This window comes from Hyaena hyaena, unplaced genomic scaffold, assembly GCF_003009895.1.
Source record: "Hyaena hyaena isolate Hyena2069 unplaced genomic scaffold, ASM300989v1 scaffold_207, whole genome shotgun sequence".
NCBI classification, from domain to species: Eukaryota; Metazoa; Chordata; class Mammalia; order Carnivora; family Hyaenidae; genus Hyaena; species Hyaena hyaena.
The window spans coordinates 67,690-89,582 of record NW_024080836.1 but is presented as its reverse complement, the minus strand read 5'-3'; the positions used below and the strand labels follow the sequence as shown (position 1 = coordinate 89,582).

Below are 21,893 nucleotides of genomic sequence, written 5' to 3'. Positions count from 1 at the left end.
TAAAAAGAAATAAACATAGGACACTTAAAAGCAGCAAGTGACTAAAAACTACTCTGTATTTATTGAAAACGCAAATGAAACAGAAGACTCTAGGATATTTTTAAAGACAACTGAGAAAGATATAGACAACAAATTAGAAATAATGCTAAAAATTAGCACTCTCCACAATAGCTAAAACATGGAAAGAGCCTAAGTGTCCATCAACAGATGAATGGATCAAGAAGATGTGGTTTATCTATACCATGGAATACTACATGGCAATGAGAAACAATGACATCTGGCCATGTGTAGCAACATGGATGGACCTTGAGGGTGTTATGCTGAGTGAAATAAGTCAGGCAGAGAAGGACAAATACCATATGTTTGCACGTATAGGATTAGGAGGAACTTAACTGAGGAACAAGGGGGAGAAGAAGGGCGGAAATGGTGGGGGAAAGGGAGAGAGGCAAACCATGAGAGACTCTTGAATGCTGAAAAAAAACTGAGGACTGATGGATGTGGGGGGGAGGAGGGATGGGCATGGAGGAGGGCACTTGTGGGGATGAACACTGGGTGTTATGTGGAAACTAATTTGACAATAAACTATTTGTAAAAAAAAAAAAAAAAAAAAAGAAATAATGCTAAAAATTGAGTTCATTAAGAGTAGGTTAGACTTAACCTAAAAGACTGACACCTGCTGGGTCAGAGGGTGTTAGGCATGGTAAGGTAAACAGCTGCTTTCACAGGGTGTGCGTGGGGAGTCCCTGTTGACCAGAAATATTGTCACCCTTCTCTGCCAGATGTTACAGTGTCTGAAGTCATATGAAAAGACTGAGTCTTTGGGCTACGGTTAATTATTGCTATAAGAGTTGACCTATGTAAACTGATTTCAGGTATAGATTATTTCTTAAGATCACATTGACATTGAAAGCAGAAAGAATGAGTTCAACGAAGGAAAGGGAAACTCACATTCTTGTATTTTTCCAAAAAGATTCTTGGCAAGTCACATACTCTGTACTATTACTCATTAAATACTGCAAATTGTACAGGGAGCTTACCCTGATTTTGCAAAACTTACCATGTCTCTTAAGTTCCAAGAGCAATACAAAACATAAATTTATAAAGTCTTTATTCAAATAGACTTTCCCTTTTTCATACATTATTTACAAGAAACATTTCTCAAACCTCTGAAACAACAGAGGATGTTAACAAAGAACAGCTGCGTTTTAAATATATTTCCTGAAATAAACAACTAATGCTCCTAAGAAAAGGTATAGGATACCTAATTACCTAGTGTTTAGTAAAATGTTCTTCATATAAATGGGTTTTAATCTTTCCACAGAGACACCAAATCTGTTACTAATCAAGAGAGTCAATCAAATAAACCAGCCCTACGTCACCTGTTCCATGAGAAACCATCCTGTAACACAGCATTTCTCTTCATATACAATAGCAGCCTCTGCTGGAGAAAGAAAAGGATGCTTCTGCTACAGTGTTTTAGCTCAAACCTATTTTGAACTAGAAGAACTGATTCCTTTCATTTCTGCCTGTATAAACAAACTAAATTATAAGAGTTTTCAAGGCCTCAAAGACATGCGGGCCTTATCAAGTATATCCTTTCTGATTTTTGGATAAGTTGGATGTCCTTCAAGAACCTACAAAGACAAAAAACAAAAAAGCACAAGAGCTTGTGATTAATTACTGAGAACTAGAGCTATGAAACTTATTGGAAATATGCATTACAGTTGAGATTTCTTTGTATTTAATGTTACTAATACAACAACACTTCTTAAAGGTGACATTTGAAATGTGACATAACTCCTAGTAGTAGTAATTAGAAGACAACAATAGAATACATGTGAGAAATACAACAAATATAATTACTTTAATAGATCAGTTGTAAAAAAACAAGTATATATCAATGATTTTAAATATTTAGAAAATTTAGCTATTCGGGGCGCCTGGGTGGGCTTAGTTGGTTAAGCATCTGACTCTTGATTTTGACTCAGGTCATGATCTCATGGTTCTCAAGATTAAGCTTCGCATCTCTCTCAGTGCAGAGCCTGATTAGGATTCTCCCTATTCTCTCTCTCTCCCCTGGGTCAAGCACATGCTCTCTCTCGAAATGAATAAATAAAAACTTAGAAAATTTTAGCTATTCATATGATATTGATAAACCCTTACAAAGTTATTTTTGACCAGTAGCACATATCAGATATACTTGGAGTGATTTTGAAACATACAAATTTCCAGGCTACTAAGTCTCGTAGTGGGGAGATACTCATTTTTTAAAAAAGAATTCCACAAATGATTCTAATGCATAACCTTACATCAATGTACAACCTTAACCTTAATGTGAAACACTGCCTTACAGAGATGCTCAGTAATCAATAGCAATCACTGAAGCCAAGTATTTACTATAATGATGCTGATACAGCTATCTGGGATAGGAGACAGTACATAATTCTTTTCGAAGAAGCTGCTTTTCTTGGAGCTCCTAACAATGTTTAATATTATGCCTTATCTGGAACAATGGGGGCAGTGCCTTCTATATCAGTGGGACTATGTAAATATAAAGAAACTGCAAATTCTAAACCTGCAACTTAAATATTTGTCACTTTAGTAAGGGATCATTTAGTTAGGGGTCGATTACAGAAATGTAATTGAATGACTTCTAAATAACAGAAATACCTTTTATCTCTAATTTATATATCTGAATTCTCTATTAACCAGATTTAGACATATTCACAAGAACTTCTATTCAGAACAATGGATTGAAGAATCAATAGTTTTAATTCGCATGCTTCTCCTCTAGTCTCTGTCTTTAATGTGATACAAAAATTTTATTTGAGCTTCAATTAAAAACATGCTTAAGAATTCAAGTAAATTTTATTATTTTCTAAACTTTGAAAAGTGAGTATCTTTCCCAGATGTATTGATGAGCCATTTAATCCAAATACAACATTGTCCACCTCTACCATTGCAGTAAGATGTATTCACGTACATCTTTAGATTAACTAAAAATAGGATATTGTGTATCTGAAAAATTTTAACAAATCTAAATTGAAGTGTTACCTGGTGACATACGTCAATTGAATCCACATATCTTTTTGCTTTTAAGTAATTGAATGCCAGTTTGTATCCTGTTAAGACAAAAAAAAAAAAAAAGAAAAGATGTAGCACTATTTTTAGAGCACACTGCTAGCATTACCTTTTCTACCCCCTCTGTGTGCTTACTCACTGAGAAGTCTTAATGAAGGCTGGTGACTATACTGTAAAGAGAGAAGGGATGGGAAAATGGAACGTGGAGCAATTTGAAGGGAGAATAGGTAGCGAAGAAAATGGAGTTAGAAAAAGGACTGCAGTGAATATCCTGTTGGGTTAGAAGACTTCCATCCTACAGAAGTGGCTTTTGTAACTTACTTAAAAAATCCCATTTATTTCAGATTATAGTAATAACTCATCACAAGGCAGTAAATGGTAACACAGTTATTCATTTATACTGTACAGGTTTATATAGTACTTAACATGTCAGGCAAACTGATTCCTGCAGTCAAGAGGTGTACATTCTATTAGGATAGAAAGTACGTTCTGTAAGTAATTGTATAAGTATGTTTCCAATTTCCAAAGTGAGATAAGTGCTATGAAAGAAAGGTACAAGCCAAGAGAGCTATTATAAGCAACCTGGTTGGGGAGGGGTGGGTATCAGGCAATGCCTGGAATTGGAAGGGGGGACGGGCCGAGGGAATGGGAAGCAAGATGGTGGAGGGAGCTGAACAGGCAGAAGAATAAGTAAACAGGATAAGTAAAAAATAAGAAACAGGACTTATCTAAAATTCATAGTGTTTGATATAAACACACATAAGCACACATGCCTATCAAACTATCAAAAATTAAACCAGTAAGTTTTGGAGGGTTAAACTTAATATCGTTACAAAGGAATTATAAAATTGGCTAATAAACAATGCTGGTGACATTCAAAAAGGAAAACAATTTAAGATGTCACACCATGTCAAACATACTTTACATGAAAACTAGAGCCAAAAAACATGGGCTTCAGTTTGGGGTCTGGCTTTCTGACTGGCTTTGAGATCTCAGCAAGTCAGGTTAGCTAACAATTTCAAATTTTCTCATCAGAATCCCTCTCTCTCTTAGTGTACCTTTCTTTTTTTTTCTTTTATAGTTTATTTATTTTTGAGACAGAGAGAGACAGAGCACAAGCAGGGGAGGGGCAGAGAGAGAAGGAGACACGGAATCTGAAACAGGCTCCAGGCCCTGAGCTGTCAGCACAGAACTTGATGTGGGGTATGAACCCATGAACCGTGAGATCATGACCTGAGCCTAAGTCAGATGTTTAACTGACTGAGTCATCCAGGTACCCCCAGTATACTTTTAAGATCAAAGGAAATACTTGCCCTGAAATGCTTTTAAAAATTTTAGAGCACCATACAAATATGACTAACACTAAATTAGAAGAACCAAGTTTTAATGTTGGAAAAAACTTGATAGATCATCTTGTTCAAAAAATTTTAGAGGAAATAAAGGGCCAGAAATGTCAAAGGATATGTGCACTGTGGCTGCATTATACCTGTCAAGCTTACAAAAATTCAACTCTGTGTAATGAGGGAGGAAAAGGTGGCATAGGAGGGGAGAGGGGGAGAGGGATGAACGTGAACAGTGTACACAGTCTAGTGAGTGTCAGGTAACCAGAGAATGGATATAAAGGGGGAAACATAAGTGTGTTTTCTTTTTGGATCTCAGTTCCCGGTACCTTTCATAGTGACAGCACTCAAGCCTCAACCCTTTGGAAAGAACATGACCATAATTTTAAGGATTTCCTGACACCTGAAAAAGCGAAAGGCAATTGGAGGTATTGGATACAATGACAATCTCAAGGCAGAAACTAAAGAATGAACTGAGAGCCTCAGAGAAAACTTACTAATGAGAAGTTGGGGAAATTGATAAAATCATCTATAAAATACACAGATGACACAATCAAAGAACGAATGAGTTGGAATCTCTGTATGTGCTGAACTCTTCCAAGGAACAGAATGTTTAAATAACTTCTAAATGTATTCCTTCTGTGGACTAAAGTATATTTAAAGAATTTTTGTTTTACAAGCTGACTTTATTCTGTAGGATACATGATACTTGAGAAGGAAAAATACCATCAACAAATGGTATGGTATTAGGTCCTGTGCCCTATACCAGTCTAGTAAAATAAGAGACCCCAGAAAAATACAAGGTGGGGAAAGTCCTGAACTGACAGCAGTTAATGTAAAGATGATTGCAAATTAAATCAGAGTCCGTACCACGACACAGCCGCTCAAAAGACGGATGCCACCTTAAGGTTAAGTTAATAACTACTAAAATGCCTAATAAAAAAATAGGTTGATTATACATATAATTAGATCTTAAATTATACTTAAGAAACTTGCTCATTTCTGGTACAACACTTCAGGAGGGACATGGACAAACAAAAGAGCCTTTTCCAAACTTATTTGGCCATGAAACCTAATCTCCTTATACTCAATTCTTTCTTTTTTCTTTCTTTCTTCTTTTGTTTTTAAGAAGTAACTATTAATACTTCACCAACTATTCCAAAGGACAGATTGGGAAGCATTATTTTAGAGTTTCCAGGAGACAGTAACAAGAAGAGTAGAAGACTTGGAAGGAAGTCTCTGGAAGAATGAACAAGTAATTGAGGTGGTTTGAAGAGATGTCTTGGGGGGGGACAGGACAGAGGTGGAATCAGAGTGCCCCCACTGGTGAGGGGAAAAGATTCCGTGGGTTCCTCCAGAGAAGACACCTGGATAGTTTCAATGCAGCACATTTTGGCTCAGCAGAAAGAAAGGGAAGAGCACGGGTATGAACTCCCTCACATTGTAGGGGAGAGGCTAGTCACTAAGAACATTCCAGATTCCAGGTCTATCTGGTAGGGATATTGGAGACCACATTCCTTGAGTCTATCACTGGAACAAGTTGATGTTTCTAGATGCTCAGTAAAAAAAAAAAATGTTCCATGGTCATATTATTGTGGAAAACACGTCTCCTCTGTTATATCCATCACAATACACATTAGTGTTTAAAGACATAAGAAGTTCTGCAGTAAAGAGGGGCACATGGGTGGCTCAGTTGGTTATGTATCTGACTCTTGAATTCAACTCAGGTCATGATCCTACGGTTGTGAGACTGAGCCACACACTGGGCTCCACACAGGGCATGGAGCCTGCTTAAGATTCCCTCTCTCTGCCTCTCCCACACTTCCCCCGCCACTGAACTTGATCCTGATTTAATGAAATGCTTTCCCAATTGATTTGACATTGGAACACTTTTTCCTACACTATTACAATTTTAGAAATAGCTGACGGTCAAGGGAGAGAAAGGGGCAGAGTTAGATTAGATGTAGGGGCGCCTGGGTGGCTCAGTCAGTTAAGCATCCAACTTCAACTCAGGTCATGATCTCATGGTTCATGGGTCTGAGCCTTGCGTCGGGTTCTGTGCTGACAGCTCAGAGCCTGGAGCCTGCTTCGGATTCTGTGTCTCCCTCTCTCTCTGCCCCTCCCCTGCTGGCCCTCTGTCTCTCTCTCTCTCTCACTCTCTCTCAAAAATAAACATTAAAAAAAAAGATGTAACTGAGGACCAGTTTGAATCTCAGGAAATTATACTTTAAGCTAATAATCTATTATGAACATAAAATTTATTTTTCAGAAGGACTGATAAAGGAAGCTGGCTTTTTATTTAGGAAGTTGACTCTTAATGTATATTTTGTACTTTAATAATACTAAACACATTTAAATGAAGATTTACAAATAAAATCCAAGTTCCCAGGAACAGCCTAGCATCTAATTTATTAAACTCACCTATTGCTGGATTTGTCTGATTGCCATGTTTCCACGCCATCTCATAGTTTAAGGCAGCATCTGAATATGCTTGCTCTTTTTCCATAATGTATCCCATATATTCATAAGCTTTGCAGCAAGACTGAAGGAAAATGGAAGATGTATGAACAGATTAAACTTGATTTCATGGGGTGCTTATGACTGTAGAGGTCGATCATATTAACTCATTTAATTGGCACATAAAACACTGTTTTTCAAACTTGGCTATGCAATCAAGTCATCTATGGGATTTAGTGGAAGATTCTCATCAAGCTCCACCTCTATCCCCCCCGTCAGGATTTTTATGTGAGAGGCAAGGGACTCTGTGTATTTTACACACACACACACATACACACACACATAGTTTTTATTACAAATGTTTCAAGTTAAAATTAACAGTGTAATGAACCCCATGAACCTCTATCTTCAACAATTAAAATCAGGATTAATACTGTTTTAACTTCTACCCCCTACACTTGTCCTTCTGTATTATGAGACTAAAAATTCCTTAGATACTGTATCATCTTATTCATAAATATTTCAGTATGCTTCTTTAAATACAAGGACTTTCTTTAAACATAACCATAATTTTTCATACCTAAATGTAACATGTTATTCCTTGATATTACCAAATATCTAGTCATTATTCAAATTTCAAATAGTCTCATTTTTAGTTTGTTAGGAGGATGATCCAAACAAGACCCACACATTTTAACGGGTGGAAATGTCTCAACTTTGTTTTGATCTAGAGGTTTCCTCTCCATCTCTCTCTGTGTCTCTTTTCTCGCAATTAAACGTAGCAGAAAAGAATTTTTATGCTAGAATTTCTCACAGTGCAAATTTAGTTGAATGTATCCTTGCGGTGTTTATGTAATACATTCCTATATCACCAATCTTTTCATGGAAATTGTACTTAGATCTAGAGGTTTGAATTTGGTTTTGATCTTTGAGGAGGGAGGTAAAAGTACTTCAGAGGTCAGTGCTCTGCTGAGCCACACCAAAGCCTGAGGCAAAAGGAAAAATGTGCAACTCTATATACATGTTTTTGTGATTTAATTGATAATTTTTCCCCTGGATGTTAAATTTTTACAAATCAAACTGAAAAGTTGGGATATTAAAACTCACACTTAAAATTTACATATTTTCTTTATACCCAAACAATATTTATTATGATTTTATTGTCCTGACTTTAATGGAAGTAAATACATTAATAATATTTTCATTAAAATCATTACCCATTGAAAAATACATAGGGGCGCCTGGGTGTCAGTTAAGTATCTGACTCTTGATTTTGGCTCAGGTCATGATCTCATGGTTCATGAGTTCGAGCCCTGTGAGGGGCTCTGTGCTGACAGCATGAAGCCTGCTTGGTATTCTCTCTCTCCCTCTCTCTGCTCCTCCCTGGCTCCTGCTTCCTCTCTCAATACAAATAAGTAAACATTTTAAAAAAGAAAAATATATAAAAACATGGATATGAAGCATACATTTTCCCTTTTGTTTCAGGCTTCAATACCGCTCAGCACAGCACTATCAGATGCTATTTATTTAAATTTTGACATCTTTGATTAAAAAAAATACTGCATTAAATTATTAATTAAAAATGTTTTTTCAAATGTTTATTTATTAGAGAGTGAGACAGAGAGCATAGTCGGGGAGAGGCAGAGACAAAGGGAGACAGAGAATCTGAAGCAGGCTCCAGGCTCTGTCAGCACAGAGCCCGACATGGGGCCTGAACTCACAACCTGTGAGATCAGAACCTGAGCCAAAGTTGGATGCTCAACCGATTGAGTCACCCAGGTGTCCCTGCATTAAATTATTATAGTAATCTTTTATTATAATTTATAATAATAGTCTTGATTATCTTGATTAAATGATAATTTATTTACAATGGACTGAATGATTCTATTCCCCCCAAATTCATACACTGAAATCCTAACCTCTAGTGTGATACTAGGAAATGGGATCTTTGAGAGGTAATTAGGTCATGAGGATGGAGCTCTCATCAGTGGGATTGCTGTCCTTATAAAAGAGACCCCAGCCAGTTCTCTTGCCCTTTCCTCCCACCATGTGAGGACACAACAAAAAGTCAGTGGTCTGCAACCCAGAAGAGTGCCCTCACCAGAACTCAACCATGCTGGCACCCTTACCCCAGATGCCCAGCCTCCAGAACTGTGACAAATCAACTTCTATTGTTTATATGCCACCCAGTCTATGGTATTTGTTATAGCAGCACCAGCTGCCTAAGGTGCCCTTGCAAATTTTGGACCCCAAGTGAGGGTTTCACTTGTCTCACCCCAGTTCAGCCCTGTCATAGATGGCGTGTTCTTCCCTCAGAAGGCACATAACATCACAGTTTCTTTTTATGATGTTATACCTGTTCATCAATTTATCAGGGATGGAAAATCATGATAGTCTATTACTCTTTCTTCATTTATTATTGGAAAACATCTATTAATAAGAGATGTCTTTTATACTGTATTGTTACCCAGTAGTGTAGTTCATACAGAAAAGGTAGGCTAAGTGCTAAATGACTTCCCTTTATCTCTCAGCTTCAGAAATAATAGTTCATCAGTATATGTCAATGGTGGCAAATTAGGTTTTTGGTTTTTTTGTTTTTTTTTTTGGATCTTTGTAAACCCGTGGATTTAAATGTATTTGGTGTGTTTCAATCCACTGCAGTTACTATTCTTACTGATAATTAATATGTTCCAACTCTGGCTAGTGAAAGTGTCTTCAAGCTGGCTCCTGAGTCGTTGACATGACTCTAATCATCTTCAATTGCTTCCTTGCCATCTGGTATGACAAGATGGTCTAGTGTCATCCTGTACATTTCTGTCCCAGATCTGGATGATCTCCATTTTTTAATTATACAATTCAAGGTTTCTAAGCTCTAGTTCCTGAATCTCATGCTTCCAATACTGACATGCCTAAATCAGCCAAACTGGCACCTCTAAAGTAGCCAGTGTGTTCAACCATGCAATATATTGCTGCCACTGCTCTGGTAATGTGAAATTCTATCTGCACTGAAACCTTTTTTTCCATGTAATCTTGCTTACTCCTAGACTAGGAGTGTAAGGGTCAGACATTTGGCAGTTTACATTTTTCTTTTTAATTGAAGTATATTTGACACACAACATTACATTAGTTTTAGGTGTACAACATAGTGGTTTACCAAGTCTGTACCTCATTCCATGCTCACCACAAGCGTAGCTACCATCTGTCATCACACAACGCTATTACAATACCACTGAGTATATTCCCTATGCTGTACCTCTTTTCTTTCTTTTTTTTTTTTTTAAATGTTTATTTATTTATTGTGAGGGGAGAGGGGTAGAGAGAGAGGGAAAGAGAGAGAATCCCAAGCAGGCACTGCCCTATCAGTGTAGGGCCCAACTCAGGGCTCAAACTCACGAACTGTGAGATCACGACCTGAGCCAAAATCAAGAGTTGGACACTTAACCCACCAAGCCACCCAGGCTCCCCCTCCCACGCCCCCCAAGCTGTACCTCTCATCCCCATGACTTATTCATTCCATAACTGGAAGTCTGTATCTCCCACTCCTCTTAACCCACTGTGCCCATACCCCTACTCCCCAACCCTCTGGCAACTATTAGTTTGTTCTTTGAAGCTGAGTCTGTCCCTGCCCCTGCTTTTTGTTTGTTTAGATTCCGCATATAAGTGAAATCATATGGTATTTATCTTTTCTCTTTCTGACTTATTTCACTTAGCATAATACCCTCTAGGTCTATCCATACTGTACAAATGGCAAGGACTCATTCTTTTTATATGGTTGACTAATATTCCACTGAATATATGTGCCACATCAGCTTTATCCATTGATTTATTAATGTACACTTGGGTTGCTTCTTATCTCAGCTATTGTAAATGATGCTGCTTTTTAAACATGGGAGTGTATATATCTTTCTGGATTAGTATTTTCATTTTCTTTGGGTATATACCCAGCAGTATATCAGATCATATAGTCTTTTAATTTTGGGAGGAACATCCATAATGTTTTCCATAGTGACTGTACAAATTTACATTCCTACCAATAGTGCCCAAGAGTTTCCTTTTCTCTACATCCTTGCCAACATTTGCTATTTTTTGTCTTTTTGACTCTAGTCATTGTGACAGGTGTAAAGTAATATTTCCCTGTGGCTTTGATTTGCATTTCCCTGATGGTTAGTGATATTGAGCATCTTTTCATATCTATTGGCCATTTGTATATCTTCTTTAGAAAAATGTCTATTCAGGTCCTCTGCCCATTTTTAAGTTGGATTACTTGTTTTTGTTATTTTGGTTTTTGATTTTTTGAGGGGGGTGTTGAGTTGTACAAGTTCTCTATATGCTTTGGATTTTTTTCTCTTTTTTCCAAAAATTTTTAATATTTATTTTTGAGAGAGAGACAGAGACACAGTGCTAGTGGGGGAGGGGCAGAGAGAAAGAGAGACAGAATCCAAAGCAGGCTCCAAGCTCTGAGATGTCAGCACAGAGCCCAATACAGGGCTCCAGCCCACGAACTGTGAGGTCATGACCTGAACTGAAGTCAGAGGCTTAACTGACTGAGCCACCCAGGTGGCCCTATATACTCTGGATATTAACCTCTTATCACATATCGTTGCAAATATCTTCTCACTTCTGTGCTTTTGTTTTGTTGATGGTTTCTTTCTCTGTGTATAAGCTTTTTATTTTGGTGTAGTTCCAATAGTTTGTGTTTTATTTCCCTTGCCTGAGGAGTCTGGAGGTTTAGATTTTTCAAAACCTATTAATTAGCATTATCTCTTTTTCAAGGCCAATTTAACTTCAAATTAGATGTACAGACTATAAATTGATAAATGGCTTGATATTTTGGGTTTTTAAAGTTCCTTAAGAAAGTAACTTAATAGCATTAAATGATCCATTTTATAACTTAATTTGTTCAAAGAGAATAAGACAGATTTACTATGATTAAGATTTTGAGGTAATTGACATGAATCTCTAAAGATAAATATCCTTAAATTACTGGGGTTGTGAGAGGGGGGATGGGCTAAATGGGTAAGGGACATTAAGGAATCTACTCTTGAAATCATTGTTGCACTATATGCTAACTTGAATGTAAATTAAAAAATTAATAAAGATTAAAAAATCCTTAAGTTTCTGAGTACAGTTATTTCTCAAGAAATACTAACAAATTATTAACTTAAAAAAATGTCATAAGAAGATTCTTTTTTTGTGCCTAAAAACCAAAATGCACCGTTACTAAAACATTGTGGAATTGCATGGACTTGAAGATTTTCAATTTTATACCTAAAGGTAAGGACTTTTTAATAAGCAAATTTAATGCTGGAAAGACTTTTCCCCACAAAATATATTATGCATAGTGGATTCTAATAATGTGAAAACAACATGCAGCTGCAGTAAATTTATCTAGAGTATTTCTTAATAGGAGGGACAGACGTCCGCAATTAACGTTCTTCTGCAATTTTCATTAGTTCTGGGATGAGCTGGATAATCATAGACAAATGCTTGACATTCTACAAACACTTTCTGTAAGTGGGGCATACACCACTCCAGAACCCTGAAACTGCATAAATCTCTGTTTTTCTTTATTTTCAAGAGCAAATGGCTTCTTTCATACGGTTTATTTCCTGATTTTGTTAAGACTAAACATTTAATTTTCAAAAAACACACAGGAATCCTTAGAAATGGACCAACATGCTATATAATGACCTGTTACAGGAAGCTTGTAAGTGAAAGGTTAACAATGATTTTTTACTCTTCAATCAATCACCTACCCTATTATGACGCAGGCACCGTTTTAATAGTTCTTCCGCCATGTCGTATTTTGCTGATTGAATATAAATATCAGCAAGCAGCAGCCAACTCTTCTCAAAGTCCTCAGCATCAATAGGATTCCAGTTCATTTTTGCAATCCGCTTCAGCTGGTTTCTGGCTCTCGGAGTTTGTTTCAAGATCATATAAGCTGTCGCCATTCCCAAAAGTGCTGGAATATGATCCCTCTGTAAGAAAGCAAAACTTCAAATGCCCATAAACTCAAATATAAATGTTCTATGTTTAACAGGACAGTAGCAAGCGCTCCCCAATATGAGAACTGGCCTGTGAATTCTGTACCTGGCTTCGCAGATGTAAGTGTGACATAGTCATTATTTAATACACCAAGTAATCTCAAGCTACCATGAAGAAGCCTGGTCAGGTACCATGTGATCAAAATAATTCCAGAAATACACAGATGCCACAACCACACCACTCAGACCGTTAGGGCGACTTGATCTTTATGGGACTAGCTAGTTTTATGGTTTTATACAGAAACAGAAAAAAACAAAATTCTATTTCAGTATGATACTAATTGAACATTTGTGTTTCATATTCTGCATTCAGATTGCTTAGTTTTTTTCCCTTGTAAAACAAGAATGAGAATGATTTACTGAAAATATTCCTTCTCTAAGTGAACTTCAATTGACTTAAGTATATTGACTTTTTATCAAAATGGACTTCTATTGCTTGTTTTCCCTTCCTTCTTGTTTTGTTTGAAAGCCTCTTCACCCAATAAAGTTTGACCAATGAAATGTTATACTCAAAGCATGCAATTAATCACTTAGAAATGATATGAAATAAATCCATGCCTTAAAATCCTCTTTTAGGGGGCGCCCAGGTGGCTCAGTCAGTTAAGCGTCCAACTTTGGCTCAGGTCATGATCTCACAGTTTGTGAGTTCAAGCCCTGTACTGGGCTCTGTGCTGACAGCTCAGAGCCTGGAGCCTGCTTTGAACTGTGTGTCCGTCTCTCTCTCTCTGTCCCTCCCCAGCTCACAGTCTATCCCTCTCTCTCAAAAATAAACATTAAAAAAATTGTCCAGATCTAGTCACATGCTAAAAATATTCCACACTATACATTTAAAAATAAGCTCTCTGAATCACACACCTTGAGTTTGATTAGAATTAATCAATTCCTCACAGCTTGATCACTCCTGAATGAACTCAAGAATGGTTTCTAAAAGTGCAAACCTGAGTTCCAACCCTTGCATTAGACCCGTATGTCTTTTCTGGTACAGACATCCTAAGGTGTTCAGCTGGCTTGTCAATGTCTCTCCCGGTCACTAAAGAGCTGCAGCAACTTTAGATCACAGAGGACAATAGAGCCATGTTGTAACCAATGCACCCATATGCTTCAAGACGACAGGATGAAAGCAAGTGGAAACACTTTGCTTGGGTTTAATGTGTCTTCCACCCTTTCCTCAGGTGACTTCCTCTTACCTACTCTTTATTGATCTGAATGCTACATAGTGTCATGAATATACCGAATGTGTCTCTGCCTCCTTGCCTTTGTTCATATTTTCCCCTTCCCCTAGAATGTATCACCTCTGTCTCTGCCTGGAAAATGCAATTCATCGTGGGTCTTCTTCAATCATACTTCTCCACAAAAGGGCCTCCCCACTTTCCTTATACTGTTTCCTACACCACTTTTACCTGTAACTCTAGGACAGAATGTAATAGATTTTGGTTTGTACACAGTCAGTATGCTTTGCCTCATCTTCTCTAGATTATGATATACTTGATAAAAGAGACTATACATGATTTTTTTTTCGTGTGTGATTCCTATTGTGCCTAGCAGCCACTAGCTGCTTAATGAATATTCATTTTATTTAATACATGCAGCTTATGAGTTAAAAGAAAAAAAATGCCAGATGAAACTCAGTGCCTCTGAAGCTTCAGTTCATGCATCAGTCTTTGGCTGGTATGGTCAGTAGACAGATCTGAGGGTCGTATATTACCAATCACGTACATATGAATGGTAAAACATAATGCAGTCTCACCAACACAGAACACGGGCGTAGTACTGCCAGGAAACAGCCGCGACGTCGCTCACTGACTTTGGTGCTCTCTCAAACCTCACAGTTTAAACTCTCTGGCCTACTTCTGCTCTCCGTTCATCAGCTGCTGTCATCCATCTGCTGCCACATGGCCCACCCCCGAGGACGTCACTTCGTGGCCAGCAGAAGGGCGCTGCTCTAGATTGTCACTGCTGCGGACGCTACCTTGCTGTTTGGTTCCAAGGGTGGCTTACGGTGGGAAGAAAGGGCCGTCGAGGATGCGTGCACACCAACGGCAACAGGAGCTGCAGGCTCCCAAAAGGTCCCTCGGGTCATGGGAAGAAAGAGGAAGGGGCCATTGAGGGGGTGGGGTGGGGGGGTTGGTGGCTTTACTGCTACCACTGTGACCTCTGAACCACAAGAAAACTCAGCAAAGTTCTGTATACACAAATTATGAATTTCTGGTGGCCTACAACACTGCTGGGAGGAAGAACACGAAATGCAGTGAGTATGCGTAGAACTAGCTCTCACCCACTGCTGGGGAGGGGGGTCTCTAGAATTCCTTCCTTAGTGTCAAGCAAGTGAAGAAATACAGCACTGTGGGAGAGAAGGCAAAGCCGAGGACCCAGAGAGTTAGGAGGTGGATCTGAGTGAGGTGAAAAGAGAAGAAAGCCTTCGACCTAATTATTATTTGCTCTAATTATTATTGTTGTTGTTACCATTATTATTATTGCAGGGGGAAAACAACACCATTGTTCGCATGACTGAATTATAAGCTGTCAGTACTGATCCCACTTAGCCTTCGATTTGGAAATATTTCAAGTTCACATAAGTGAAAAGGTGAGTTATTAAGTCAGACAGTTGTTTATTTTTACTTAGCGAGTTAAGTGAAACAGCACTGAAATTCTCTAGAAGATAAAGCCAATCCTTTGAGCATTAATTTATGCCCTTTTGAAGAATTTCCTTTTCTTAGAATTTACCATTTTAATAGAAATAAACATAAATATATACATAAATACAAATAAATGAAAATAAACAACTATAAATAAACAACATATCAAAATAGTAACAAAAGAGTTTCTTCTGGAAACAGAAGTATATATATTATGTAGAATATGCAGAACTACAGAGGCAATTTGTACTTATAATTAAGTCAATCTTCAGAAAATAAGCATTTCTATACCACCAAGGAAAGATAATATAAAGCTGAAAAAGAAAATCTACTAACCTCAGATGTTGCTATTTCGGTGAAGGTATTTAATGCTTGTTCAACATTAGACTTCTGTTTGGTAGCGACTAAGCAATAGTTTTCCATTATGCGAAGCTGTACGTGACCCTGAATGGTCTGAGGTTTTAGTTCCTTAAGGAGTTTTTCTGCTGTTCTCACTGCTAATTGCACAGACTCTTGCTTCTCAGTTGAATTCCTGAGATTAAAAAAAAATATATACTACTCACAAAGTAAAATTTATTGAGATTAGAATGAGCCCTAGGGTACACTGGTTTCTTTGCTGTCACTAATTTAAAGTAATCCTTTTGTGGAATGTCACTCGTTTTCTTCTAATATAAAGCAAACCAGTTATGGTACATTATATTTAAACAAAATTAACATAGCTTTAATAAAAACACCATTAAACATTTATTCAGTTTAGACTGAAGACAAAAATTGAACAATATCTACATGCGGTGTGTTCATTTCCACTAATATACTAGAATTTAGGATAAGTAGAATCATACAATTATCAAGTGGTACATAAACTCAGAAAATGAAAGTAAGGGAGGGACTAAAAAGTAACTAACTTTACGGAAGCACCTACTATGTGCCAAGTACAGCAATATTTTTACCTATCAGGCTCTCAGCAAAGAAACTATGTATCTGTCAAAGGCTGTATGTACATTTCAAGTGTAATAACAATTTGGGTACGTAACATCAATTTTCTTATTTTTTAAAAAAACATAAATCAATTAATAAAAGGAAATTAAATTCTCAAAGCCCAATCACTAAAGCCATTGGTTTTTTTCTCAGGCTTTAGGCTTTACCATCTTTAAAACATGTCACATTGTTGACTACCTTCTTCAAAGTTTCCCTCCTTCCCCTTCCTTAATATTATGGTTTTTGGGTCTCTTGCTACCATGCTGACTGCCCTTTTCTGACTTCCCTTCCTCCTCTAATCCCCTTAAATGTTAGCCTGAAGTTTAGTTTTCAAACTTATGTTACTGCATTCTATTTGCAAAGAGGCCATTCATTGGGTTCCAACTGTCTACTCTGACCACATATTCCCCAAACCTGTATCTCCAGCTGTGACCTCCCTTTTGAGTTCTAGTTTTTTATTTTCAACTATTTGCTAAATATTTCCATGAGGACAGCCTATAGTTGCATAGCAGTGTGTTACATTAACCTTTCTAAACAAACATAAACTCACCTCTCCTTTGCTCTAAAACTTTTAATGGTCTCTATAACTCAAGCCTTCAATTGTGTCATTAAAACCTCTCAGCAGTTTGTTCTAATTTTCTCTCACTCCCCTGTGCATCTTCCCCTGACTGCTTTGCACTGCTAAGATTTCTCTGAATTCTTGTAACACTTACTATCCATTTCATTTCCATTTTGTCAAAGATTGAATGGTTTCAGATATTGTCCTGATTACTTGCTCCTTAAGGCAGGAACTACCTCATGTACCTTATATATTTATTCCCTTATATATCCCCTACAGTGCCTTGCCCATTTCTGAGGACAAGCAACTAAGAGGTTGACAGCAATGACACTATTTAGCAGCAGTGCACCACAGTAGCTACCAGCAGGAACTTTGAGGTCACACAGAACTCAGTCCATGTCTTGCCCCCACCACTTACTATCACATTAGATAGGTTACCTCTGAGCTTAGTTCACAACACTGTTGCAGGGAGTAAATAAGACACTGCATATAAAGTATATAGTACAGCACAGGGTATGGCAGAGAACTACCATTTGCTAAGGAGTTACTACTATCGTGTGGCCAGCTTTTGCTAAAGTAATCAAATTCTACGATTTATCCTGTTTCAGCAAGTAATTAGGGGAGTGTCTTCGAGCATGCTTATTCTGATTTAGGAAACCTCCTAAAAGCATTTCATGCTTGTTTCAGAGCACAGCTATTCTAGCTATAATGTTTTTCATCTGCCCTTTCATTAGTGCTATCTTTTAAGGATATCTTATTATCCCTACGTAAGTGTTGAGATCCCAGAAAAGGGATCATTTGTCAAATGATAACTCACCCTAGGTCTCCATCCAGATTTTCAAATACTTCACCTCCAACAGTTTCATTATCTGGATTCAGACAGATTTCTATCATATTATAAAGGGCATTTTGGCCCCAGTCACTGTCTTTCCGAGCTTTATTAAAATGTCGAAGGGCATCATTTGGTTCTCCAGTATACCTTGTTAGATATTTTAAAAAAAGAATCACTTATTTCAATTGTTGACTACAAACGTTAAGTCATTTATAATATATCTGGTAAAGATTTGGTTAAAATTATTAACATATATTTAAAAAAATTTTAATTTTAGAGAGAGAGAATGCAAATTGGGGAGAGGGGTAGAAGCAGAGGAGGGGAACGGGGGGGGGAGGGAGGGAGAGGGAGAGGAGAGGGAGAGGGAGAGAGAGAGAGAGAGAGAGAGAGAGAGAGAGAGAGAATCCCAAGCAGACTCCACGCTGAGTCTAGGATCATGACCTGAGTCGAAATCGAGTTGGATGCTCAACTGACTGAGACACCCAAGTGCTCCATAAAATGTAAAATCTCTCTTAAGACAAAGGAAAGCTTATTCTACTTTATTCACAATGAGGCAAAAAAAACCTATTACGTAGGATTTATTCACCAATAGATTTACCAAAGATATAGTCCTTTACAGTATTGAAATCCTGGCTCCAATTTTGCTCTGGAGTTACGTTTTTCAGCCATTAAGAAAAATCTTGGAACTTCCTCAAGTTTTCCACATCTTCTCAGGAAATCAATTAAACGGGATAATGTCATGTAATTATCTGGAAACAAGGAATATTTCAAATATAGACAACAGTTTATCTCTTGTTTTCATGGCTATAACCCTGCTTCATTAAAGTACAGTTTACTTCATGTGAAGTAGAATTTAAATACAAGCAAAAGGGATGCTTTAGGTATTATAAACCCCTAAAAAGAAAGATGAGTAATTGGATAAAGGTTCGGTTGGTCTGGCCAATGGGAGAAGGTTCTATACAAGCCAATCTATAAAAATGTACATTTGCTATAACCTAATTTTCAACTGTTCCTGGGACCAAAACCTAGGAACAGTCTTTACATTGATCATCTAAATTGTTAACTGTTAACTGTAAAATTCAGGAGGGTTGATGTGATTGTTCAGGGTAAGACTGTTTCTGATCTACTTTCTCCTTCACTGTAGCTAGGAACAGGGCAAGAACAGTATTTTTTGATGATAATGTTTGGGTGGGCAATTAGAAATTTTACTTTAGACTTTCCTTAATACGTACATGTGACTAATGTACACTAGCTTACCATAATATAACTGTAACAAATTAATCCCAGTATCTTAATCCTATTTTACCTTCTCTTAAGAAAAAAGAATTTTGTTCTTTGTTCTCAGGTATAATTTCCTGGAAGGTTGCTTGAGAGCCTTCTCCCAATTCTATCTAGTTCTTTTGCATCACTAAAATACTAAGTTTTGGGAAAAATTTAATAACTATTTTTCAGATTGTAAAAATAATGCATGGACATTTTAGAAAATTTAGAAAAATACAGAAAAGTATAAAGAAGAAAAAAAATCACTCATATTCCCAACAGCTAGAGATGACCACATTTTGGTACTTTTCCTTTCATATGTTTGTGAGTGAAAATCATTCTATCGATACTTATTTATTTTTATTCTACAAATATTTAATATGTACAAAATTAATATGCAATGTTAATATATATAAAATTGAGGTTGTACTTGGGGTTTTAATTTTGATTCAGCATTAAACAATAAATATTTCCCAATTCATTAAATAGTCTTCAAAAACATGATTTAAATGGCTGCATAATAGTTTATTACACTGATGGCTCATATTTTATTTCTGTATAGTTGTGCTTTTTTAGTTATTTGGGCTCTCAAGGCTCAGTTAGCATAGGACTCAGAAGGGGATTTGCAAAAATCATCATATAAGCTATGTTGATCTCTTTTGTTGGGCGAATTAGAATTAAAACACACAAACAAAAATTTTTAAGACATTTTTCCTTGATTTTATGTTCTAAGGAGAGAAAACATATGATCCAGCAAGTCCACTTCCAGGTATATATTCAAAAGAACTGAACACAGGGAATCAAGCAAATATGTGTGCACCTCTGTTTACAGCAGCATTACTCACAATAGCCGAAAGTGAAAACAACCCAATGGTCATCATTAGATGAATGGATAAAGTGTGCTATATACACACAATGGAATATTATTCAGCCTTAAAAAGGAAGGAAATTCTGACATATGCTACAACACAGATGAACCTTGAAAGCATTACACTAAATGAAATAAGCCAGGCACAAAAGGGTAAATATCGTATGATTCCACTTATATAAGATATCTACCTAGAGCAGTCAAGTTCATAGAGAGGTGGAATGGGAGTTGCCAGGAGATGAGGGGAGGGGAAGAATGGGGAGTTAGTGTTTAGTGAGTACAGAATTTTAGTTTAGTATGATGGAAAAGTTCTGAAGATGAATAATGGTGATGGGTACAAAATAATTCGTACTTAATGTCACTGAACTGTACACTCAAAAATGGCTAAAATGACAAATTTTATGTTATGTACTTTATATTATGTTAACATCAATAAAAAATATTATTTAGACAAAAACTTCTGTAGGCTTGGTTTCTACTTTATTATATGATGTCAAGATAATCCAGGTTGACAACATCATCATTTGCCTTCCTTGACCTATTATCTTACATCTTGAGATTTTTTTTTCTTCCTTTCTTTTGGCATCACTAAAATGCAGAGCATGATAAGAATATGGTTTCAGAGAAAGGATTCAAATAGTGATCTTGCCTTTTAGCTATGGAAATTCAAACAAATTAATCAAATCTCTGAGTCAAGGATTACTTATTTTCTTAAAACAGGAATATAATATTGACCCTCAAACTGTCATAGAGGCCAAATAAAAAAAGGTCATGGAAGAGTTTTAAAAATACAATGGTCATTCGTGATATTTACAACTCCAAAGGTGTTGATAGAAACTAGGGGTAACTACCCATAATAAAGTCACAGGACCTAGAAGCTGTCATGGATTAGGCAGGATGTAAAGGTGAAAGTTTCTGGCCAAAGTTTCTTTGTATGATATTGCTAATATATGTGATGCATGATATTGCTAATATTATCTGAAGTCAACCTTCGGAGGGCAGTTTCTTTCTTTTTTTTTTTAATAGTTTATTGTCAAGTTGGTTTCTATGTAATACCCAGTGCTCATCCCCACGGGAGGCCAGTTTCTTAAGTAATTATCACCTTCCAATAATACTGACATGTATTATTAGTTCAAATTATAACTACCACTGGTAGATTAAATTACATTATCTTGTCTTTTGGTTAACCATGAAATTTGACAGGCAGGCAAATTTCTGTACTTACGGAACCTACTGAAAACTGAAATGTATTACATTCTGAAAAAACTCAGACCATGCTAATTGAGGGATGGGGAGAAGATATCAAAATAATCATAGTGTGATGTGATTCCACATGAAGAAAATGCTATGGAATTCCACTGCACAGAATTCCTAACTCTGCCTGAGGGAGGCGGGAGGACTGGGCAGACTGAAGGCTACGAGGAGGATCTTGCTTGATGTACCAAGACATTCCAAAGGCATATGTCATGTGCAAAGAAAGAGCAGAGAAGCCTGGGGAGTGCTGGTAAGTTACCTGATTATTAAAGTCAAGGAAGAGGGGTAAGAAATACAAGTGGACCAGTAACTTAGGGCCACCTTCTTACCAAAATAATGCTATGATTACAGACCTTCTCCTGGAGAGCCATCCTAAAATTGTAAGCAAAACAATAGCTTTTGATTCACAGATTATGAAGGCACGGAGTGGCAGGAGCTTAGAGACTAGAGGATGAGTGTGGGGGCTGCACTGGTCTGGGTGAGAGGCGATAAAGGCCCTAATTTGAGCAGTGGGCTTAGGAGAAGGCAGCCTGGATGTGACAGCAGACGGAACTGATGAAGCCTGTTAAGCCGTCAGTGTG

At 37.1% G+C, this 21,893-nt stretch overlaps 1 protein-coding gene across 1 annotated transcript in view; it reads right to left on the bottom strand.

The window, feature by feature from the left end:
- Positions 1-616: 616 nt before the first annotated feature.
- The window catches only part of TTC21B (tetratricopeptide repeat domain 21B), a 78,321-nt gene continuing 57,044 nt past the window's right edge, over positions 617-21,893 (bottom strand). The window contains exons 23-29 of the mRNA XM_039242020.1: positions 18,529-18,679; positions 17,916-18,077; positions 15,898-16,093; positions 12,635-12,859; positions 6,843-6,963; positions 3,055-3,122; positions 617-1,634 (exon numbers count right to left, since the gene is read on the bottom strand). Of these exons, the coding sequence (XP_039097951.1) occupies positions 1,557-1,634; positions 3,055-3,122; positions 6,843-6,963; positions 12,635-12,859; positions 15,898-16,093; positions 17,916-18,077; positions 18,529-18,679 (1,001 nt within the window). The 3' untranslated portion in view covers positions 617-1,556. The remainder of the gene's footprint in view (positions 1,635-3,054; positions 3,123-6,842; positions 6,964-12,634; positions 12,860-15,897; positions 16,094-17,915; positions 18,078-18,528; positions 18,680-21,893) is intronic.